At 42.8% G+C, this 15,875-nt stretch overlaps 1 protein-coding gene across 1 annotated transcript in view; it reads left to right on the forward strand.

Annotated features, from left to right (window-relative positions):
• Positions 1 to 1,360: 1,360 nt before the first annotated feature.
• Positions 1,361 to 15,875, forward strand: part of CHN2 (chimerin 2) — a 159,112-nt gene continuing 144,597 nt past the window's right edge. Inside the window, exon 1 of the mRNA XM_030264906.2 lies at positions 1,361 to 1,695. Within this exon, the coding sequence (XP_030120766.1) occupies positions 1,647 to 1,695 (49 nt within the window). The 5' untranslated portion in view covers positions 1,361 to 1,646. The remainder of the gene's footprint in view (positions 1,696 to 15,875) is intronic.

Here is a 15,875-nt window from a genome sequence, read left to right on the forward strand (position 1 = left end):
CCGCTGCCGCCTCCGCCGCTAGAGGGGACTCGGGACCTGCTTTCCCGAGGAAAAAACGGGAACCGGCTGCAGGTTCTAGGGAGCCCGGGCTGCATTTTGGCTCCGCGGGAAAAGGGAAGCGGCTGGGAGCGGGTTACAGAGCGGGCAGGCGGTTTGCACGCTGGTTTGGGACGCGGAGTAGCTGGGTGGGTAAGCCTTAGATTGCCAAAGAAACTTTAATGCGCTTCCTCGCTCCCAAAGTTACTTTGTGTTAGAGACTCCCTGTTACGAAACATGTAAGGCTTTCATAAATCAGCGTCACGGCAAATAGGTTTTAAGCTTCTTACAGGTCCCGTGCCAGCAAGACTGTGTGCCACTCGGGCGCCCACCTTCCTTTAGCCTTTCCACCCACGTTTTATAAAGTGAGATGGAAGCTTTGGCTGGCGATAAAACATTGGAAAAGGGAACGAGAAGGACAGACAACAGGCGGAAACCTCCAAGTGATGCTTTCTCGGGTCTTCTTTCCCACTTGCACACTAAGACACAGGGCTGCGAACCCAAATGGTCGGCCAGACCCTCCAAACCCCCGCTGGATGCTGGCAGCCGCCCCCCATGTGCCTTCAGAGCCCCCGGGTCGGGAGCGCTGTGGGGGGAGGTGGGAGGGAGAACCCAAACTGTGTCCAGGCCGGGGCCCCGGACTTGCTGTGCACCTGGCAGGGTAAAACCTCGTGTTGGTGTCGGCCTGTTTTGGGGGGGTTTTACTAAGAAAAACGGATGTCAGAAGGGAGGGAAAAAAAATGAAGAGAAAAAAAGGCTTAGGTGGGAGCTTGTCCGGAGGGAGGGAGAGCCCCGCGGGAGCGGAGGGAAGCCCGCGGGGGCAGGAGACGGACAAAGGGCAGCGAGGTGCGCAGCCCTGCCCCAGCCGCAGCGGCACGGCAGCGGGTTCCGCGGCGGGCGGGGGTCGGCGGAGCGCAGCCCGGCGCGGAGCCCACGCTGCGGTTCGGCCGAGGGAGCGCCGGCCGAGGCGCTCAACAGGCGCTGCCGCCCCGCCGGGACGGGGCCGGCACACGGCAGGAGCCGCGCTCGCTGCCAGCCCCGTGCCAGGCGGCGGCGGCGGCCGGGAAGGGGCTTGGCCGGCGCTCGGCGGGGCTGCCGCGCCGCCGGGGCTCGCCCGAGAGGGACCCACCCTGCCCGCTCAGCCGGGGCCGGCAGCCCGGCCGGCAGCGCCGCCGCTTCCTTTGTGTGCGTGAGGGGAGCTGCGGCGGGTCCCCCCGGCGGGCTGTCAGCGCTGCCCGCGAGGAGGCGGGGAAGGGAAGGGACGGGAAGGGAAGGGAGGAGGCGAGGGAAGGCGCTGGCAGGGCGGCTCTCGCGTCCCCGTCACAAGGTAAGCCCTGCTCCCCAGGGCGGAGAGAGGCGCTGGAAACGCCGCGGGGCCCTTTGCCTGACCTGCCGAGCGGCTTCGCCCAGCCCCGGAGAGCGGCCGGCAGCGCCTCGGCGGGTCGCCGCCGCCTCCTGCTCCCCGGCGGCGCGGGGAGCCGAGCGCGGGCTGCGGCGGCGGCTCGGCGCGGCGCGGCTCCGGCACTTTGCGATGGGCTGGCGGCAGCGGCGGCCGGACAGCAGCGGGGGCCGACGCGGGGCTCGCAGCTAAGGGGCGAGGAGGAGGGACCATGGCCGCATCCAGTAACTCCAGTTTGTCCGGCTCGTCGGTTTCCTCCGGTAAGTTTCTCCAGCGAACGCCGCATTTCTCCGCTCCCTCCATTTTAGCAGGGAGCTACCTGTCTGCAGAGCGCCTCGCCGTCCCGCTCGCTCCGACCGCGGGGCAGGCGCTCCCCCGGCCCCGGGCGGGCGCTCCCCGGGGCGGCGGTGCCCCTGCCCGGGGTCGGCTGTCCCTCCGGCGGCACCGGAGGGGGAAGCCGGGACGGGGGAAGCGCGGCGGGGCCCGGTTCGCCTCCCAGCCGCCCTGCCGTGCCTTTGTGTGGGGTGAGGGAGAGGGGAGCCCCGCGTCCGGCTCCCTCGCCTGGGGATCAGCATCCCTCCTGGCTCGGGAAGGGGCTCGCCTCCGCGGCCGGTGCGGTACCGGGAGCTCCCGCCGCGGGGCTTGGGGTGAGGAGGGCATTCAGGGACCAACGCGCATCCTCTGCCGTGGTCCCCGCGGTACAGGACTGGCCCCGTATCGCGCCTCGGCGCGTCGTGGTGCTTGGGGCGGGCGGGGGTTGCCAGGCGTGCCACTTGGTGGGTGTTGTGGAACACCTCGCGTTTTCGGTACTTCTGCACGACTGGGAACAATTAAATTCCCGATCCACATTTAAAATGCTCCAGGTGACGGACTGCCCCAGGGTTTCGGGCGCAGGTGTGAGGCGCTTGTGCCTGCTCTGGGTTTTGGGGATGCTGGGTGGGAGGCGGTGCGGTGCAGCGCTCTGCCCCGCTCACGGTGTGGGGCTGGCTGCGCTGCAGACCCGCAGGAGGGCAGAAAAGTTACGGCGCGTTTTTAACCCAGGCAGCCTGAAATTGAAAGCAGTGATACAAGAGTACCACTGCCTACTGCTTCGCTCACGAACAGTTACTGTAATATTTAAGTTATGAGAAATTGGCTGAGAGCAACATCCTGGCATTTCAGTGGGCTGCATGAGTAAATAGAAGCATGAACAACTTAGGGGTTCAAGGGACTTGTGACTCAGTGTTTTATTTGAGGTGCCAGACTGAGATTTTTAAGAGCATTTCTTAAACATAGCAATATGTGCTGTGAACAGCAGACAAGCTCCTCTGACTATCAATACAACTCTAGCAAAATATAAATAACTGTAAAGGCCAATGAGCAACTACATTTTTTAAAAGACAATGTATGTAACTTACATACATATTCATATTCTATGCCACTGTTCCAGTGTTCAACACTTACAAACAGATCCGAAGAAGGAACTAGGTCCTAAAAACATTTTTTAAACAGGTTTAACAAAAAAAGCCCAAACATTGCAAGCCCTTATCACCTTGGCTCAAAAGCACCTGAGAGAAGTAGGCATGAGAAATTCTGCCTTGTGTTCACATTCACAATGCAAGAGTTGCAAGACCAAAATGAAAATAAGCAAGAATCCAGCCAACTTTATGGCTTATTAATGAAGGTAGTCATCTGGGTAATGTGGCTTTATTTTATGCATCATTTGTATATTTTTACATCTAAGTTATGTGATAAAACCAGAAACAACTTTAAAAGCCCAGACTGGGACCTCTGACTCTCTTCCTTGGTGCTTTAACCATTAGGCTGCCGAAGTGTCTCCCCAACTTGGAGAAAGTGTGGAACTCCCTTGCTCCATGAATCTCATGGTCTTTCTTGCATATTACTCCAGTGTCTGTGGAAGGATCCTGAATGCATACCTCTGAATCCCCTCTGCCTTTATTAAATCTGGGTCTCACGATCCTTCTTGTGAATTGAGAGATGTGCATCCCCCGCAGAGTTGGTTCAAATGTCTGAAATGCAGGAAAGAGTGGGAGTTCAGGTACATTCTTGGTGTGAGCAGTTGATGCCATCCAACTCCAGGTGGCCTACTGCTCATCAGGTAAATCTAGCACCAAAAATAACATCCAGCCAAGGAACTGAGATCTACACTTTAGCTGTACATCATTAAAAGATGCACATCAGGAGTTGACACATGACAGTACCCTGCTTTGTACGAAGCCCTTAGCTGTGGCCTACAACGGTTTGTGGCTTGTCTTTTGTTTTGTATTTTTGCAAGCGTGAGCACAGCTGAGCCTTGGCCCATGCCTGGGGCTCTTAGGTGCCACAGCAGTACAACTAATAAATACTGTCAAGTACTCTATAAAGCAGCTGACTGACCTTGAATTTTCTAACTTATGACCTTGGAATGGTTTTTGGTTTTGTTCCAGTTTATTCAATCTATATTTCTTCTATGCTTATACTAACCAGCAGTTAAATTTGCTGTTGCATGATAAAGTTGCCAATATTAGCAGACCCTCCATATCTGCCTATGTGCAGCTGTATTCTGGCTGTCTGTGGTTTAAGTTCTCAGAACTCAGCAAGTCTTACAGCATTTTGTTTAGGAGTCTAAACAAACAGTCTTGCCTTAAAATTTAGTTTGGTAGCATTTATATGTATGCTTAACATGCTGATATCAAGATTTCCAAATAGTTTAAGTATTTCTATTCCACAGAAGAGGGGAGTTTATGCTACCACAGTACATTCTACTAATAGAAAAAGGAAGTGAATTTTGAGGTTGATAGTAGAATACCATGCTGCAGAACTCAGCTCTACCACTGATGCTGCCGAAGCTTGAGAATGTGTTACTACAAGTGACCATTTGTGATGTAGCATTTCTGCTTCAATTCCTGCCAATTCATGTCAATGATAAAGTTGAACAATTCAAATATATTTATTGTGAGAAAGCTGCCCAAGAACTTTATGGTGTGGATATTCTGCTTGCCCATTTCTGTAAATGTACAAGTGGGATTTATAGTCTTCAATTTGTATCTACATTAAAAGTAAGAATCTGGTTCTGTTCTGGAGTGGTTATTTATAAGCACTACCTGCCCGGTGTCGTGGCAGTGTGGTGAGCTGTAGCTGTTCTACAGATGAGGAGCTAACATGCATGGAGAGCTATGACTTCAACTATCTACTGATGATAAAGCAAATGTTCATACTTAGGAGGCTGTTGCTCTTTTGATTTCACAGCTGGAGGACCAGTCCCTCCTTCATAACTTGTGTCTGTAGCAAGAGCCCCTGTGAGGCTGCTAATTATAGGTTCAATAATATTAGGTTCTTGTTACAGGCCCCATCTAACAGAAGCCTATGAAGGACTTCTTTTCAGTAAGCTGGCACTCACTGGTAACAAAATCTACAGGAGAGTCATGGGTATTTGTATTGTATTTCTTCATATATCATTTCTTCAAGCTCTCTGCTTTTGGTAACAGAACTTAAGCTGCCCTGACTACCAGCTGTTGTGTTTGAAGTGGCTGGGGGAGAAAGAGGGGTAATATTCTTGGGGAAGAAGGGGGCATGTTAAGCAATTACATTAAGATTTTGGGGGTTTTTTGGGTTTTTTTTGGACCTTAGATAAATCTGCACACGGTATAAGAAGCTGATATTATAATTACTTCCACTGGGAATTCCACTTTACTTTCCTGTAATCTCTTATTTAACTCATACCCAGGTGATCTATTAGCTGTATTCATTGCAAACCCCTAAATTTTTCTCTTCGCCCTAGATGAAGTGCTGATTTAACTGCCAGCAGCATCTTTTCTCTCTCCTATCCTCTGAAGAAAACTGTGCATGTTTTTATGCTTTTCTTCATGCTGCAGTCTCCTTAAAATAGACATTCCCTTGCCAGTGCCCATCTTAGTATTGACCCTTATTCTCACTCATTATAATCTTTCTTTTTAAAAACTTTTTTGCTGTTACTGAAACTTCTCGGCTTTTTCCTGGCAAACAATCCACCTCTCCCACTTTGTCGCTAGCTGCCTCCAGTTTCCTCCACCCATTAGCCAAATACTGATTATACAGGACTGATGAACTTGAGACTTGACTTTCTGGAATGTAAATAGAAGCTTGAGTGAAGAGACCTTTGTGGCTGTGCCTGCTTTGTTTCTCAAAGAAGCAAGAAATGCAGCGTGTTTCCCACCTAGGCTCAGTGCAGTGGTACTTCTAGGCACTGTACTTTTTTGTGCAGTTGTGCCATCCAAAGTTAGCTCAATGTGGCCATAAATGCCAGCTGGCATTTAAAGCTGCCGTTCTGCTTGAGAAGTCTTGTGCCAGATAGGTTCCCTGTGGCAGGTGGATAGGTTAGATAGCTTGGGCTGTCTGTCAGGTAAGGGTCCACACCACAGGTAAATGCAAATACAAGTCTGATAAATGATAATGTGTAACCAGGCTGCCTTGGACAGCTGGACTCAGACTGTGCCAAACCTTTGCATGAGCCAGTACCTGTGCTGTGAGAAAGGTAGCACTGCAAGAATTCAGGTGAGAACCCAAGGCAAATATGTAAATGTATGTGCCTGTGTACTCAGTAATTTGTTTCTTTTGAGCTCCAAAGACAAGTTTGCAGGTGTATGGCTGAAGGGATAGCTCAGCACCTTTCTGCTTCCCATCTGAATTGGTGCTTCTTCTTGTGCTGTAAGCATTTTGAATAATACCTGTCAGTAGGGCAGGTGATGGAGTTAAAATATATAGGCAAGCTTTCTGCTACAGGCCAAGAATGGCTTGTGTCTTTTGGCAGGGCATTTTTACTTTTCAGCTGGGTCCTCTGGTCTAATGAAAGATAGCTGTTTCTTCCCCCAATCCCCTCTTTTTGCAAACTCAAATACTGTGTAGAAGACTGTTACAAAGTAAAGTCACTTATTATTGATGGTATTTTTTAAATTGAAAATGAAATATTCTTCTGTCTCGAAGATCAGAGGAAAAGGCCTTTAAGTATCATTTAAGAACTGATCCTTATTAATTAATAATTAATTTTGTGGTTCATAAATTAATACTTTCAATAAATTGAAAGGCAGCAAATTGTTGTGTTTTTTTAAATAAATGAGCATGAGTTGTTTAAAGAAAGCATAGTTCTCAACTGTGGGTTTTTACACACCCTCTACTTTTTGATAAGGATTAAAAATGCTTATCAAGGGAAGAAGAAAACTCTTTGGTGGTTCTAGTGACTTAACAAGGTCAAAATAAAATATTAAAAACTCATGACTCTGGGGGTTATGAAGGTGCTATGATGTGAAACAGGCAGATATATTATAAAAATGAAAGTCAACATGGACCGATTTTAATTAAGATGCAAGCAAGTGGGAAGAAATGAAATTACTATTGTACAGAGATTCAGAGAGATTTTAATTGGGAAAAAGATTATTAAATGAAAATAGATGTTTATTCTTAATGATTTAATAGAAATAGTGTTGTGAAACTGGCACATGAAAGCTATTGAAATCATGCTATCATTATATTGATAAGGTGCTGCTTTTGATTTTTAAAGGGACGATAATTTTTTTTATATTTCTGTTCCTCCTGCCAAGCTTCTGCTGGCCAGGGTGTTCGTGCTCTAAATTAAAGCTGAAGTCCTTTGTATCTGATGATTGCAAAAAACTCATCATTCTTATTAAAAATAATAAAATTCAAAAAGGAAAAATGCGAGAGTACTCCATTCTCATGTAGTCATTGATTCAGCAGTAAGTTACTGACCATGTAGGCTGTGATTATTGAGAATAAAATAGCCTGAAAACTGGTATCATGCATGTCTGCTTCACAGCTTAGCTTATAAGCACTCATGCTCTGTAAAGCAAAAGTCTTGTCCTTCTTAGGGATCTGCCTGTCTCACAGACATATGTGGAGGATCAGGTGAACAGTCTTTCATGCTGTCATGCTGATGACCTTTTTGGACATCCATTCCATTGGAGTTCTTCCCTCCTGTCTGATGGCTCTAAGGAAGCTTACATATGCCAAATGCTGAGTGACTGTAGGCAGGAATATTTTTACATTGGTGAATGTTACAATGAGGTCTCTTGTATCCCCATGCCCATAATGTTTTACGTGTCTGAAATCATAATGATCTGGCTACTGTGGTACATAGGTAAGTCTTAAACCTGGGCTTTTAGACAAAAACATAAAACCTTTTTTCAAAGTTGATTTGTTTATATGCATACCTTTGGCTAAAGGGCAGCACTGGCTGGATTGGCCTCGCTTACAGCACTGAATGCTGGCAGAAGCTGTTCCCATGCTGGGGAGCCAGTCTGTTGTCACTTGTTCTTCTCTTCTACCAAAGGAAGAGATACTGAGGTGATTAAATATTTGGATAGTTCTGTGTTAGGGAATGGCACATTTATATTGCACGAAAAAGCTTTTGTTGCAGGGAAATGTAGCAGGATTTATACAAGAAGCTATAAATCTGTAATTCTATATATATCACATTTTTACAGGTGTAATCACAGTTTGTCTAAGAATTATACAGTATCTAGTGTAAATGTATAATTTTAAGTGCTATGAATAATGACCCATTCTTGCTGTCAATTTCTGACCTTTGATTATGAGAATGTAAATTTGAATGTAAATTTGGAGGTGGTTATTACCAACAATGAATCATGCAGGATTCAGCAATAATTGTTTCATCACCCTGTTTTACTCAGCAATAGTCCAAATCCCAGGGCTGGAGGGTGAGTGTATCCCTGCAGAAGGGAACTGATGTTGCAATAGTGCTCTCATAACATTAACACACTTCAAAGGTTGCCAATGAAACTTGACAGTGCAGGCTGATGTATTTGGCAAGGTAAGGAGAGGTTGAAGGGTTTTTAAAATTCAGAAGAATACACAAGTATCACATGCTTGCTTCTGGTATTATTGATCAAGGTCATCACAAAATAATCAGTTCAGTAAATAAGATATCTGTTCTGAGTATATCTTTATCAGGCAATCCAATTCCACAGAGACAAGGTGTTTCCAGTGTAGTGCTATTACTGGCAGTGTAGAAAGTACTAGGTGAGGACTTTCTTATCATCAGTAAATCACGTGTCACCTACTGTGACCTGTGTGTCAAGTCACATTTCTCAGTTTCTTCTCACAAGCTTGTCATGCAGCTATTCTACTCCTTCCTTCTCTTCTTCTTGTTGGCTGCTTAAACATCACTTCTAGGTTTTGGATAAAGTGGTGTATTTGTGGTGTTACACTTTTTATTTCATCGCGGAACAAAAATGGATTTTAGAAGAGATGGAGACCTCAGTTTGTAAATGCAGCTCAGTTGTTGAGCAGATGTTTAATTGCTAAAAATTTGTCTTATCTTGACAGATCAATTGGTTCAATGTTTGGCTTCGTGTCTGGCAAGGAAGAAAAATGGCCAGTACATGTCATGTAAAGGCATACAGGGCACAGCCATTGCAAAGGCAGGCAGAAGTTCCCTGGAGAAGTAGTTCTTCTCCAACAGTGTGCTGTGTGCCAGAGGATGTGTGCTGTGGTCAAAAGCAAAAGAAACCGAAGAGCTCTTTCAGCATTAAGTTTGCCCTCAAAAGTCATGGATATTTGCTGTCATTTTTTTCTGCTGTCTGAAGCTACACTGATTCCACCTTAATTCTCAATAAACTTAATTCAGATTGCCCCAAAGGAAAGAGGAAAGGCTGGGGGGATCATGAGAGACCCAGACTCTCAATTTTGTGAGAGACACATAAAATTCTCAATTTTCAGCTTCTCCAAGGCGTTGATATAGTTGCTGTTAAAGCCAGTTGAGTGGCACTTTTTGTGTGGCTAAACCCTACCTTTCTGTGCATGTAGCACCTGTAATATTTTGGCACATTCCGCAGCGCTGTGGCTGCACAGACAGTGCCAGCCCTTATATGTCCCATTTTTAAGCATTTACAGTGTGTGTAAGCATGTATAACTTAATAGCAAACCATATCCTCTCCTGGCCAGGTGTGGAGGGTTAGGCACTGCCTAGAACAGAGACATAACTGTGGACCTCTTTGTCATGGAAAATTAGAGATGCTGGTGGCTGGCCTGGGCTGTTAGCACATTTAGATAATTTTGCAGGAGAAAGATCCATCTACTGCTGTTTAGCACAAGGATACCAGCCCTGCCTGAAGTCCCTGAGCTGTATGTAAGCTGGGAAGCTGGTGAAATATGTACACTATAAAGCTGCTGTACTCTTTAACACTTCCTTATGTATCCACTGATAGTCACTGTGGGAGATAATCTACTGATCTGACCTGTCGTTGCTGTTCTTATCTACAGAGTTACTGCTGCTGAGTCAGCATACCTTTACTTTTAGGTCCTGAGTTCTAAAGCCAAGGGCTCCTAAAACAGAAGAAAAATTGGGGGCGAGTTTAAAATACAGAATGCTGATGGTATGTTTTTCAGGTTAAAAACAAAACCAAAACCTGCACCTGTGTTACAAGGAGACCTGATAGGAAAATCTTAGTAATCATGTGCTGTATTGAAAAGTATATAAATTTGTCTCAAGCTCCCTTTCTTCTTTTGATTGAAAGGCTTTTTCCCTCTTCTCCTTTGCCTTGTGAATACATGAGCCAGCTGGATTTATGATCCAGCTACAGCTGGATCACATTTCATTCTTTCTGATTCCAGTGTTAAGGCTAGCAATTAATGAACTTTCAGGAGCTAGAACAGAATTTTTCATATAAGGTTCCTCAAAGCTCCAAGATTTAGGGCTTTACAAAAAAACTGAATGTTGCAATCAAATTTTTGTAATTCACAGAAGTGTAATAAAGCTAAATAAATTATTTGTAGAGGATTTGGTTTGTTGATGAAAAACCTTTTATTGAAGACAAGGTGTTAAGTCCTGACCCTTCAAGCTGCTTGGTCCCTTCTGTTCCCAGTTTATCAAGTTAGTAAATCAGCAGCTACTGGATGGGGTAGCTGCTTTTCTGAGTATTTTTATGCCATTTCCATTAAAGTAGTGTCTACTGTTATGATGGGACAAAATATTATAAGCTATGTGGTAAAACTCCCCTCATCCAAGTACATAACTTATTACATATTCAATTGATTTATATAATATATATATATTATATATATATATATATATATATATATATATATATATATATATATATATATAACATGTCAGTTCTTTGGTGATGAATTTCCAAGGATTATGTAAAATACTTAAATTATATGTAATTTCTATAAATACCTGCTTCTTGAGGGAGCATGCTCTCCATAACTCTTGATCTTCTGCCAGGCAAACCAAGATGATGGACAGCTTTTAGCATCATGATGTGGTAGCTCTCTATTTGTTTTATTTTGCATTCTGAAGCACGTGGTTAGAATGTTTTATGTTGACAAATGTATTTACTGAAAGAATATTGAACCCTTTGATGTCTTAACAAAAAATGGATAGACAAATTTCAATTCTAAGCTTCTTCATGCTCCTTCATCTCTAATGTATTGGTGTATGTTGGAAATTTTGCTCAAGTTTAGAGATAACTATAAATAATGAAATAGAGCTGACTGTCATGGATGAAATTTAAGGCTGGAAGATATATTAAGCCATGGAAATAGCGATTGACAGGCGTGCTTTTTTGTCCTGTTCCATTATGACACTAAAACCAGCATTAAATCAGTAAGCCATTGAGAAATAAAGTTAGCTGGAGGATGGAGGTAAGTAGATTTTATACTGGTGGGTATTCACAAAGTTATGTAGACAAAAAAAGATAGATGTTTTTATTTTGGTTGTACAGAAAGAATCAGGATCCTGAACTCTCTTTACAAAGCACGTTGCTGTATCAGCCGGCCCATGTTATTCACCAGGGTGGGAATGTATGGTTTTTTAATGTAGAATTGCTGGCCATTTTGGTACTAGATGAGTACATCTAAGCATGGGGGAGAGAAAGCCTGATATAAAATATTAAATGCTGGGTTCAGGCCTTACCTGGTGTTCCTGAGTGAGCACATGAACAGATGAGCTCTAAGGCATAGCATTAGTCCCTGGCCACAAAAGCTTAGGTTGTAGCCCATTTTCCTCCAACTGAACCAACAGGTGACTGTCAAAGTGAAGAATTATCCTGTGCTGTACACATGTGATGCAATAGCATTTATATGATAGGAAATTCCAGATTTTTATGGAACTCTCCAAGACCTGCATTTCTATCCACAGGGTGCCTGGAGTGACCACTGTTGTGGCTTTCCCTATAGCACTTTGAGTGATTTCTCCTGCAGTTTGAAGAAGTATTGTGAATACATGTGGTTTTCTGGGCGTGTTGTTGGGTAGCATACCTGCCTAGTGCTTTTGCACACTGCTAAGCAGTTGTTTTATTTCCTTTCAGAATTGATGGATTAGTTCCTTCAATAAGCTCCAAGAAAGAAAACCCATGAAACTCTCCTCCCAAATCCATTAAATTGCCTTTTACCATTTATTTTTAAAATAAGCCTGAAGAAATGAAGTATAAGTGCAAAACCAGAGTTAAGTGTATTATTTTTAATGATTAATGTAACAGTAAATCTTTAAGCACTGGCAGCTTAAGAAATCAACACATAGTGTGTGATTTCCTCTAGTACTACACAATATGGCAAATATGTACAAGTTATAGATGGGCTTGTTTGCACATGAAAGCTATTTTGAAAAAAGATTGTAAGAGCTATACTGAAAAAAAATATTTTCAGACATGAAAATATTATGGAATAGTTATTCTGGAACAGCTATTCCTGAACATTGTTCAGTTATGTTATAGTAATGTAGATCATTGACTTAAAAGGTGTAGAAATACAGCATTAATTATACTCACTTGTTGAGTAACACTAAGCTTCTCATCTTTCATTTTCCTTTCTGCTGGATATATTCTTGGAAGCTCATTGCTCCTTTTTTCAGAAACAGAATGCATTCCTGGCATAGAAATTAAAACTGATTCTACCATTCATCTACCAATCAAGGATTTTTTTTCTCCTTTTATTTAGTTTTGTGTTGTTTAGCCCAGGAGCTGATCACATGATGGTTTAACTATAAAAGGATGAAACAAAAATAAAGATAATTAATTTCAGTGTAAAATCTTGCTAAACAAAACAGGTCATTATTAGATAGAAGCGTTCATAGGCATGTGAGAGGTGCAGTCAGAGATGGAGGTCTACTTTGCTGAATGTTGTTGAACAGGATATTATAATTACTACTGTATAATTTATGCTGACTATACAGTTATATAGAAATCAGGTGAAAAGGCCACAGAGAAGTTGGTAACTGTATAAATATAGAATAAATTCCTGTTGGGAGAAGAGAACAAAAATCTTGTAATTTGAAAAATGCTAGGAGCATGAGTGTAGTGTGTGTAAACTACAGTCAAAATGGTGAAGAACTGGCACACTTTTGCTAATGACATGTTTCAAAATGTGTGTGTATGTTTAAGAAATCAAAAGGAACGAGAATGTTTAGGAAAATAGCAGAAATTTGCTCCCTGCCCCCCCATGAGCCATTTCTCTTCTAATTCTGTTAACTGAGAAGAAGGAGGTACATTTTCTCTAAAGAGTCACTGCAGAGAACTTTGGCTTGTGGAAAATCTGTTCTGTCTTGTGTTTGTTTTAGATCCTTTGATCTCTTTTGGTTTGATGAGTGTGTGTCGTCACTTGGTATTGCAATTGCTTGTTCTTGCTCAGATGTGACAGTAATAAATACATTCACTGAAAAGTGTAATTTAAAATTTATATTATTCACAGTTATTGGCAAGTACTGTAGCCTAAGTGATGAAAATGAGGGAAGTCTTGTTCAGTTTGATTTTTTTAAAAAAGAATTTATTTTACTTATCAATATGCATAATAAGCTTATGAAAATAGACTTTTCAAAAATTAAGTAAGAAAAAACTCAATATAAAATGATTGTAAGTGTAATTGAGTAGTGTAATTTACTTTCACTTTACAGGAAAAGGCTTTCAGCTCCACCTCTGAAGCAGCTTTAGAAAATGACACTCTGATCCTGGCAGTAGTGTATTGATTGAAAGTGTCCAAAGCATCTAGAAAGCATAAGAGTACATAAATTTGTCTGAAAGGGATGTGTTTTATAAAAGGAAACTCCATCACTGTCTAGGGTTTGTAAGAAGTATATTAACTTCAAAAGTACTGGAAATACTATAATATATAATTGAAAGCTTGATAACATCAGGATTTCTTTAAAAACTCTTTTTTTTCATCACCCTGCAAATACTTAACTAATCTTCACAGCACCTGTTTCACAACTGGGAAGAAATTAGGGAGAAAAATGCAACCACTCAGCTACTGTCATGAATAAAATTAAAGTCTAAATAGAAAAAAAAAAGAAGATTCATCAGGAAACATTCTTTGTTCATCAGCAAATAGATTGTGGTCCCTCCTCAGACCTCATTGGGAACTTGACCTCATATAAAGGATGTATTTTTTCCCCCATTTGTATTGTTTACCTTATGGTTTTGTGTAATAGTGTGCTCTAATTTGTCTTCTACATTTTTGGTTCTTTTTAGTAAAGCAGTTTATGACATATTTTGTGTCAGTAAAGTTTAGATAGATTTCTTTTTGTTTACTGCTCCTTTCTCATATGTACTGTCTTCCCCCAGATGTAAAGCTTTTCTATGCTTAGGCTTGGGGTTAGATAGACTTATGCTTGAAACAGTTGAGTAAGTGCAAGAGATGTCAATCACATGGACAGCGTTATCCTGGATTTATGTTCTAACAGTTACTTAGTCTGATGCTGACTTTCCACATCCTTGATGATCACACTGTTCCAGAGTAAACATTTCAGAACAGATTTATTCACTGCTACGTACTTAAAGAAGTTGGTGCTGCTCATTTCTGGGGCTGTGGAGCACCATTTGGAATAGCAGCTGCTGAGGTAACAATTTGGACATGTCCCCTACCATCCTTGAAAGGAAAAACATCGTGGGCGCACAAAACCTTTCCAAAATATCAACGACATGCAAGCCTGAAAGCATTTGCATATTTTAGTTTAGCAGATTTTTTCCCACCCTGAATATGTTTATCTTGCTTGCCGATACTGAGTCTGTTTGTGCGATGTCAAGCAGGAATGACTTCAGGACTTTTTGTGTATCTAGAGCTCCTATGAGTTCGAGAGCAAGGGCATTTTCTTTCATTTTCTTTCACAACCTGTCAGGTTGTGACAAACTTAAAGAAATATGATCTTATGGGTAAGACTTAGTAGTCAGCTCAGTTTACTGTACCCTGTGATTTATCGGAGCCTGCAGTCCATGTAATGGGAGATGCCAGCTCTCATTTGAGGGAACTCTAGGAAAGAATGAGAAACTCACCTTCAGGCCTGGACCAAATTCCTGAAATGCTGAGAAAAAAAGAGCTTTGTGTGAGGTTATTACTTGAAACCACGCCAAATTTTAAGCCAGCTTGTCTTCATCCCATTGCTCCTCCAAAACCAGCCAGACCTCCACCCTTCTGTCTAGTAAACACACCACTGTTTATAATCTGTAATCTGAAGGGACCTTGGCGAGAATCAGCTGGGTCCTTCCATCAGAGAGTCTGCCTGTAAGTGTTCTATGAGAAATTCTAGTAGTTGACCTGTCAGAGCACTTCAGTTCCTGGCAGTGCAAAAGGGAATCAAACCAGATCTGCTACTAAATGTCTGAATCTATAGTGCTGCTGTGGGGTTTATATTGTTGGGGGTTTATTTCCTTTGGACAGGCTTAGTAGGAGGAATATAAAAATCAATGTTACAGTGATACAAGTATGAGGAGACTACCTCTAACCTTTTGCAGAATTTTGTCAAAATGTCTTATTCATGGTGGTCCTTGCTCGCCCTTCCTTTGGAAATAGTAAAATAGTATGAGAAGGTAGGTGAGCCAAAAAATTATGAAGGGGGACAAACAAAATTCCTGTAAGATGGCATTGTCTACATTCTGTTTTTCGTGTTCTGGGTCCCTTTGCAGAATATTAGGCCATGCTGGGCAGCTGGCTGTAGCACAGCAACCAGAACAGCCACTAGAGCTCATTTGTGTAGGAAGGGCTGCAGCAGTGTCCTCCTTCCACCTGGGCCCACCAGCCAGTGCTACATAAGGATAGGAAAAATGCATGGGGTAAACTCCTGCAGGATATTCCACTGGCACCCAGAAATCTCTGCCTTGGGAGCTTCCCGAGACAGAAAGCTGGGCTGTGAAGTTTAATATATATTTTTTATTGTTTTATTTGATGTCATGTATTTAGTAAGTTGTTATGCAGACCCGTGTAAACTTTGAACATCCTGTGAGGAAGAGCTCCAGACTTTGAAAGTGTTATGTAAAAAGGTGCCTTTTTCAGTTGCTTTTGAACTTGTATGGCTAATTTTATTTCATACACTGTACTGCTTTTATTTCAATAAACAATAAAAAATTAATTTTTATACACATGTGAAATCTGAAGCAGCATAAAGCCTTTTATCATTATGCCACTGTCAACTCTTTTCCAGCCTGAAGAATCAGAGGGTACTTGACCAATCCTTATT

Source organism: Taeniopygia guttata, chromosome 2 (assembly GCF_048771995.1).
Source record: "Taeniopygia guttata chromosome 2, bTaeGut7.mat, whole genome shotgun sequence".
In the NCBI taxonomy this organism is placed as follows: domain Eukaryota; kingdom Metazoa; phylum Chordata; class Aves; order Passeriformes; family Estrildidae; genus Taeniopygia; species Taeniopygia guttata.